Source organism: Tachysurus fulvidraco, chromosome 9, assembly GCF_022655615.1.
Source record: "Tachysurus fulvidraco isolate hzauxx_2018 chromosome 9, HZAU_PFXX_2.0, whole genome shotgun sequence".
Lineage (NCBI taxonomy): Eukaryota > Metazoa > Chordata > Actinopteri > Siluriformes > Bagridae > Tachysurus > Tachysurus fulvidraco.
In genome coordinates this window covers 11,449,523-11,457,851 of record NC_062526.1, presented here as the reverse complement: position 1 = coordinate 11,457,851, position 8,329 = coordinate 11,449,523, and the positions used below count along the sequence as shown (strand labels likewise).

At 38.0% G+C, this 8,329-nt stretch overlaps 1 protein-coding gene across 2 annotated transcripts; it reads right to left on the bottom strand.

Annotated features, from left to right (window-relative positions):
* Window positions 1-3,897: 3,897 nt before the first annotated feature.
* otpb (orthopedia homeobox b) lies at window positions 3,898-8,006 on the bottom strand. 2 transcript variants are annotated; one of them, XM_027138338.2, is made up of 3 exons: window positions 7,835-8,006; window positions 7,132-7,526; window positions 3,898-5,246 (listed from the first exon to the last, which is right to left on the bottom strand). In XM_027138338.2, exons 1-3 carry the CDS (start codon window positions 7,908-7,910, stop codon window positions 4,740-4,742), a joined length of 978 nt encoding a protein of 325 aa, XP_026994139.1. In that variant the 5' UTR covers window positions 7,911-8,006; the 3' UTR covers window positions 3,898-4,739. The 2 variants fall into 2 exon arrangements, with proteins under 2 accessions (XP_026994139.1, XP_026994140.1); XM_027138339.2 differs by having other exon boundaries at window positions 7,874-8,003.
* Window positions 8,007-8,329: the final 323 nt, after the last annotated feature.

The window sequence follows — 8,329 nt, the reverse complement described above, 5'->3', positions numbered from 1 at the left end:
TATATATTTACAACACATGTTTTATAAGTGAATACAAATGTTTCAGAAATCAAACATTCTAAACAGTCTACAGTACATTCCACAAAGATTTCCCTAGTGTGTATTAAATTATTCAGTTCCTTAAACTTTTATTTTATATCTTCAGTGAAACCTCACATTTCTTTATACTTCTCGTGTGGATGGTTTGCATATTTATGCATGTGGTTAATAAGGACTTCATATATTATTGGTTATATATTTTCATTATGTTTTTATTTTCAGCACATTTTAACATCATGTTTTTCTTTTCAAGACCCCCTCAACCCATATAATTAATTAATTAATTCATACATTTTTCACATTAAATGTAGGCCTATGTTTTTTTCACCTGCATGTTCACATTTATTTATTTATTTATTTATTTATTTACTTACTTACTTACTTACTTACTTACTTACTTACTTACTTACTTACTTATTTATTTGGTCGTTTGTTTGTTTGTTTGTTTACATAATTTCTAATGTGTGCAGTTTTTCCATACAGGTTGTCAGTAATTAATTAAAGCAAGAGGAAGATTATGCAGATGCGATGCTTAGTTAGATGCTTAGTTTTGAACTATGATCCCTGACCTCTGGTGTTATACTGAAAATCGTATTAATAATACTGTTCCTTCATATATAACACACACTTTTGACAAGGACCTTTTTCAAAACAAATGACACAGCAAAACACCGATTTGTAAATATTATGTAAAAGCAAGTGATAATTTTCCTGAAATAGTTTTCATTTTCAAATTTTATATCGAGCTTATTTATCCAGCCTGCATGCTGTTGAACGACTGTCCAGCAGGTGGCAGTAAGCAAACATGAGAAAAACACTCATTCTCGCTACACTTGCTATAGACAAACACGCTGTCAAATATGTTCAGTCTTAACAGGCCTAACAGGCGGGATTATTACCTAGATTTGATGTAGATTATTCAAATAAAGACGCTGTGACCAATCCGTCTTAAATTCACAAAGCAGTGCCTAGTTGTGATTCAAATAAATAAATAAATAACAGAACAGATAGAATTTTACATCCAGGATTTTATATTCTTCTGTGTGTTATTTTATATCTGTTTCATCGCAGGTGCAATTAAATGTAATGCATTTGTGCAGGATAATTGGGTATCAAAAACACCAGGGGATTACCAGATTATGATAGACAACCCACTCAGGTCCCAGACAGGGCCATCCTGCCGGTCACGGATGTGTGCACTGTTTGGATAGACATGAGATGGCACGCTTGTGGCTGTGACCTTCATGGTGGCTTGCTCCCCTCTCCGGCACTGATTTCTGATTTACCGCCGAGCTGTCGCTCCTGTCAGGGCCTGTGGGGTGCTTTCCATGCTCTGACAGTGGAAATCAAGGGCAAGTATAGGTGGCAAAGCAGGAAGGCTACAGCAAAGGGCATGGAAACATGTTTCAAAAGCAATGTCAGCTTCATATGTTGAAAATACCAGGGCTTTGGAGGACTGTTATGAATCCTGTTGTGTGACTCTTCATCAGCATCATAGATCTTGTAACACTGACTGGGTTTACACCAAATATAGAGGCCTAAATGATGCAAAGTTGCTGCTGTGTATTTCTTTGAGTAGATCACCAGAGGAAGGTACATTTTCGTATCTGCATGTTCTGACATGTTATTCAACTCATAATAGCCTTAGTAATGAGCTGATACACTAAATTATGTCTTAGAGCCAGAAAGATTTATATGCGCAATTTGCCCAAAACCACAAGGCTTTCTTTTTTCTTTAGCCCAATGTATCACTTAACAACCCATATCTACTGACATCTTGCAATCATCTGATTATCATACAATGTTTACCATAAATTTGGCACAGTGCAGAAAATAAGAAATGTGCCTCTATAGGGAGCAGGCAAGCACAGGAGGTTGAGGGAGTCTGGGCCTCTCAGAGCAGATGCTGAGGCTGATGATGATCGATGTGTACGCGAAGCTTGTTCAGGGACCGGGGGAGCTTTTCACACACTCTGCCCATTCTGTTGTTTCAATGAGATCTCATCCACTAATTCTCTGAGACAATTAACTTTATATGGAAAGTGAAAGTCCATACCGAAACTGGCCTTGTTTTATTGGCCTGTTTTTTTCCCATGTAATTTTAAGTAAGGACTAAGGATTTTGAATACAAATGTTTACTTTTACATTCTATATATATCTACAGGTGACATATGAAAATAAAAACCAACATAAAGTAATCAGTAAGGTGTTGGGCCATTACAAACCACCAGAACAGCTTCATTGTGCACTGGTTTGGATCCTACAAGCCTCTGGAATTTTACTGGATCCCTCATTTTGTTATGATGATTGAGCACAATGTCTATCACGTCAGTTCAAAATCTTCCATAGGGGTTCAATTTGGTTGAGATCTGGTGACTATGATGCCTAGAGAATATGATTTACATCGTTTTCATCCTCAACAAACCATTCAGTGACGCTCGAGCCCTGTGAATGGGGGCGGGGTCACCCACTCCCATCAGGATAGAAATGTTTCATCATAGGATAAAGGTGATCAGTCAGAATAACTTTGTATTGATTTGCAGTGACCCTTTATTCTAAGGGGACAAGTGAACCCAAACCATGCCAGCAAAATGCTTCCTATCATATAACAGAGCCACCAGAGTTTCCTTTAATTTGTCACCAGTCTTTATATTGTCTCACTATACATGATACATTATGCACATTATATGCAAAAGACATTTCCTATTGTGTTAATTTCATTTATAATTAAAACAATTTAAACCATGCCTAGGCTATAGCATATTCTATATTTTATATTGTGTGCCTTTTTACACAGCTAAATATGTCACATTTAATTCTACTATCTTTGTCATCAGAGCTATTCCCATGCACTTTGTGAACATGTAACACAGTGCATTCATTAATTTTCATATTCAATCTTTTTTCCCTCCACAAACAGTGTTAATACTACACTTGACCTAGCACAAAAACATTGATTTGTTGATTTGTCAGTGAATGACAAGTCTCTTCTGACTGCCTGACTCTTTTGTAAGTGCATTTACACACAAGCTGACCATTTATTGTGTCAGTGGTTGGTCAAAGCAGATATTTGTGGCCTGTAAAGCATCCCCAATGGCAACTGCTTCAAAGCACACAAAGGATGCAGGAGCAAAACATGTCTCTGATTACTCGCTAATTGGTTCCAATCCTACTCCATCCCATGTGGACAAAAAGGCATCTCTGTCGGTTGTCAATCACTAGATCTCAGTGTTCTTAGATTTTCCTATCCTACCCTCTGAGAGATGTGTGTTTGTGTATGTGTGTTTGAGCGAGAGAGAGAGAGAGAGAGAGAGAGAGAGAGAGAGAGAGAGAGAGAGATTCACCAGTTGTCTGTATAGTATTAAAAAAGTCTCTTCTTTTATTTTTTTATTTAACTGTGTGTGCTTTTTTAACTTTCAGATATTCAATGATTTTATAGCTATTTAATTTTTTAAGCAGACTGCTTTTTATAAAATGTTATATAAAATCTAAAAGAATTTAAAGGATGAAAATGGCATAGGATCAGAATACTCTAACGATCTACAATTTAGAGTTTCATCCTTGCAAGACAGTGAATAATCACAATACTGGAGTGCTTATTAGCAAAAAAAAATCTTTTTGATTATTGTGAAACAATGCCCAGATATTACAATGTGTTTCATATAGCACATGCCAACACAGGCTATTTCTGACATTTCTGAAGACTCACAGTCAGCTTCTAATAGAATTAGAAACCATCATTGTGCTGTTGATGTTTGGTACTAATCACATGTCTCAGTCTTCCCACATATTTTGATTTAAATGACACTTTTATGATGCATCCATATGCTACTTTATGCAAAGATGAACCATTCTCAATTTTGACGTTACTGAAAATGATTTTATTCACCCATTTACAATAAATTGATATAAACCTGCCCAGGTGTGTTGCATTTGGTAGGATTAACGTTTAAGAAAAACACATTTCAGTAGTAAGCACATACAGTAAGTCAAAACATATCACAAACAGACCAGCAGGTAACAAGAATTAGTTTTATCTACACAAGTATCCTATTCAAGATCATTTTGCGTTATGTAAATTTCCCTTGCTCTTTCTTGCCAATACATGCAGCTGATTCAGATTATTTGAGAATTTGCTCATTATACATCTTATTCGTTGCCTGTACAAAATTGGAAAGAAAAAAAATCCACACGTGACCCATGCTTTAAACCAATCATAGCATGCAGTACACGTGGCTGCCTCGAACATATATATATATAAAATAAATAAATAAAAATCAACATTAATAAATATTTGTCATGAATGACGTAAGCCAGTAGCACGCGCTGCTGTTCTTTGATAAATGATCAACAACAAGCATAATGAACATAAGCAAATAAATAAGTAAATAAATAAATGATCAATAAATACGAAAACGAATATTAATTGTTAAGGACATCAGAAGAAGAAAATAAACTTTAGTAAACAACAAATCGTATCCAACACTCGAATTAAAATATACGTTTTAAAACGCGGACGCTATTACTACTGCGCATGTGCGTCAAACGTCGTCTGGATATTGTTGAGTTTCCGCTTTTTTCCATTAAGGCTGCCAATTTGTAATTTCACAGTTACGAGCTCGGATCCTGAGTGGCTCTTGACCGTCCGTGAAAATATTTTTTCTTTTCTTTTTTTAACGAGGACGCAAACGACGTTGTGATTAGGTGAAGCTCATGGAGACGGTGTGCTCGAGCGCTTTGCGGCGCAGGGAGGCGATGCTGCTGCCTCTCCACACGTCACTGTCCGGGGAGCTGCACAGTTGAGGCGAGCCGCTCGCGCTGGTCGGGCCGGAAAGCGAGGCGGGCACCATGCCAGGGAACGCGGGCTGGTACAGGTGCGACTGCAGGCCCGAGCCGTTAGACGAAAGACCGTTGGAAAGGCCCATGGAGTTGGGCGGCGGCGCACCCCCCAGGCTGCATTGCGACAACGACTGCGCCATGCCAGGTTGGCGGCCGAGCGACGGCGGCAGCTGCAGCTGAGAAACGCCGGCCATTCCCGCTGCGGCCCAGCGCCCGTCGTTGGCGTGGAACGAGCACAAGCCGTCGCCCATAGCGGCCGTCGGAAATTGCGGCAAACTGTGTGTGGGCAACAGCGTGCCAGGAGCCCGGAACACGTTCGTCGTCTTCTTGCGCTTCTTCCACTTGGCCCGACGGTTCTGAAACCACACCTGCGCAGGAAAACGAACCAAAATGAGCTCGAATATAACAGGCTTCTTATACAGAAACAAAAACAGCACCTGTGTTTTCAGGAGTCTGGTTGGAAACCAATAAACACCAAAATATTACATTCGTCAATAACTGAAATTGTTAATTCAACACTAATCTACTTTCACAGCATGGTTGTCTTCTTCATGGGAACCCGTAACGGGTCCATTTAAAAAATCCAACACTTTCTCTCAGAAGGATTACTATTAGAACCTTTTAGGAACCAAATGAACTCTCGAAAACCCCTTGAGGGTTTAGTTAATGCTGAGAATGAATTCAATACAGCATTCTTTCTGGAGGACCTCTGTTAAAGTGCAGTATATAAAAAATAAGCTATTTGGTCATGCCCCGATTCATATACATATATTAGTATTAATATTTTTGATAAAATGTAATAACATTTTGGTAAAAATATGATCAAGGCCTAGAAGTGTTTTATTTAATTTATTATTATTATTATTATTATTATTATTATTATTTTGCAATTCCACCTTTTAATCCTTATACCACGTCGTTTTAACTGTTTTTTTTTTTTTTTATTATTTCAGGCCTGCACGCACAGATCTAATACATACTAACTAAGCAATATCGTGGTATCCTTTTGCCCAAAAGTCTTTTGTGTTCGCAAACATAACAGGATATTTTAAGGCTGACAAATAATTAATGTCGGGGTCACACACGATCCCAAAGCTTAGGGCTGTAACTGACAGAAAGAACTGCTATTTCTTATTCCATCATAAACTGGAGAATAATATTTTGCTGCTTGACTGGAATGAAGACGTTGGTGCCTGATAGACCAATTCCAGAGACAAATGGTTGGTTGGCCTAAGGTGCTTTATCATTTGGACCGAAAATAAATCCAGAAAATAGACTTGCAATTTTCGAGTGTGTGTGTTTTCTCCTTCTCTCTTTTGTGAAAAAAAAAAATAACGTTTGGTATTTGAACAAGTGAGCGATTTGCTTTGACTAATGATGATGATCGCGTTCAGTATAATTAATCGCAAGTAACATCATTTGGCGACTAATTATCATCATTCTGACATTTCTTCAAGCGGCCCACGTCTTTATGGCTAACTTAATAATTGTTATGATCTGGCAAATTATGAAAATGTAGTTTTAAAGTCATAAAATATATTAAGAAAATACTGTTAGGCCTATTAGGAGGTCAAACTCAGAAATCACAACACGCATCCAGAACACAGAAAATGACCAAATAAGCATTTTATAAATATGAAATAAAATGTAAAAACAAATGTATTTCTACAGTTCAGCAAATAACCAGAGCGAAATCCAAAGCCCTAAAAGTACTGAATTAATTTTTTTATCTAATAAACCTCATTCGATTTCTAAACTTTTTTGTTGTTTTATTGTTTGTCTGATTTGTTATTGATGCATTCTATTTAATTTAATTACAAATTAATCCTTAAGGCAACTGGACATAAGCTGCACAACTAAAATAAAATGTATCACAGGCATACGTCATTGTTTACTACTTTAAATCATTTAAAGTACTTATACTACAGGTAAAATATAAAAATCGCTATTTTTATGAATGTAAAATGAATCTCAGTGTTTAGTTGTGCTTACTATACTCATATAAATACTTCATTAAACTCTGCGAGATTTGGTGTTTCTAATAACTTTCAGCAAACACGTCAATAATATAATAATAAGAATACTACTACTACTACTACTACTGCTGCCAATAACAACAACAACAACAACAATAATAATAATAATAATAATAATAATAATAATAATAATAATAATTATAATAATAATAATAAATTGTTTGTAAAATATGAAATTATTATTTTCCATATTTGAGGCATGGTGTTTTTGTCTCACCTGAACTCGGGACTCTGTTAATCCGATTCTTAACGCCAGTTCCTCTCTCATGAAGATATCAGGGTAGTGGGTTTTTGCGAAGCTTCTCTCCAATTCGTTAAGCTGCGCCGGTGTGAATCGGGTCCGGTGTCGTTTCTGTTTCTGCTGACTCTGTTGTCCACCCGACTGACTGGAACCTTGTTGTTGTTGCTGTTTGTCTTGCTCCTTGGCGCCGACCTGCTGCATGCCGCTGGGGTTTGATCCACCATTGCTTATATCTTCCCCGGGGAGCAGCGTGGCGCCCTCGACCGCGTCCGGTCCAGAGCTCAGATCGCCCGGGTGTCCGGTGTCCGCGCCGAGTCTGCACTTTAAAGCCTCCCTGTGGCCCAGCAGCTCCGCCGCGGCATCCTTCATCCCTGCAAAATCACCGGGCAAAATTAAGTTTCTCCATGGCACTGAAAATACAGTAACATTTTGACATTTCTCTAGTCGGATAATAGCAAAGAGTGATCCATAAAATATTCCTAAACAAGTTCAAGCTGCATCACATAAGCTCCTCAGTGCACTTTATCAATATTTAGACAAGGTTGATGAAATAGGTTAGATTAGTTAATTAATTCAATAGATAATGAATTAGCCTACAATATCGAGTGCAAAATTAGATTAAGCATTAAGGCTAAATCCGACCATAATTGTATAAATGGAAAGTTCCTCCATAGCTTACAGTGGAGCTGAAGACCGGAGTTGGATGTCGGTAACTCACCGAGGCGAGTGTCCAAGAGGTCGGCGTGAGAGAGCATCGCGCACCGTTGCCGAAACTAGCCCTAAAACTTTTAACTCCTTTAAACAGCATAGAGTGGCCAAATGAAGAAAAATTCTCCGCGCGTTTAAAAAAAGGTGGCTGCGAGCATTATAATGTTCTTTAGAGAGACAGGGAGGCGCTTAATAGGTGGATGAGCGCGTGAGCTTCCTCATATGAGAGCCAATCAGAATTGAAGGCTGGAAATGTCGCCTCTGCGAGCTCTCGCGCCCAACCAGCAGCATCCATAAACCAGCAGCGTCTGCAATTACTGTCTCCTTAATATCAGCTCTGATTTATAGCATCAGCCCCTTATTGTAGGCTATAAATGAGCTCATAATCATGGCGCACAAACAGTTTATAATAAATCTAGTTTTATTAGGGGAAAAAATGCTAAATGTACAAACGGCAAAATCAATG

Bases quoted from the DNA above. Each gene is read 5' to 3' on its own strand.
- otpb (XM_027138338.2), bottom strand. From the start codon at position 7,910: ATGCTCTCTCACGCCGACCTCTTGGACACTCGCCTCGGTGAGTTACCG. The intron at 7,527-7,834 runs GTAAGCTATGGA...GTGATTTTGCAG, and splicing joins CTCCGGTCTTCAGCTCCACT to GGATGAAGGATGCCGCGGCG. The intron at 5,247-7,131 runs GTGAGACAAAAA...TTTCCTGCGCAG, and splicing joins TAACAGAGTCCCGAGTTCAG to GTGTGGTTTCAGAACCGTCG.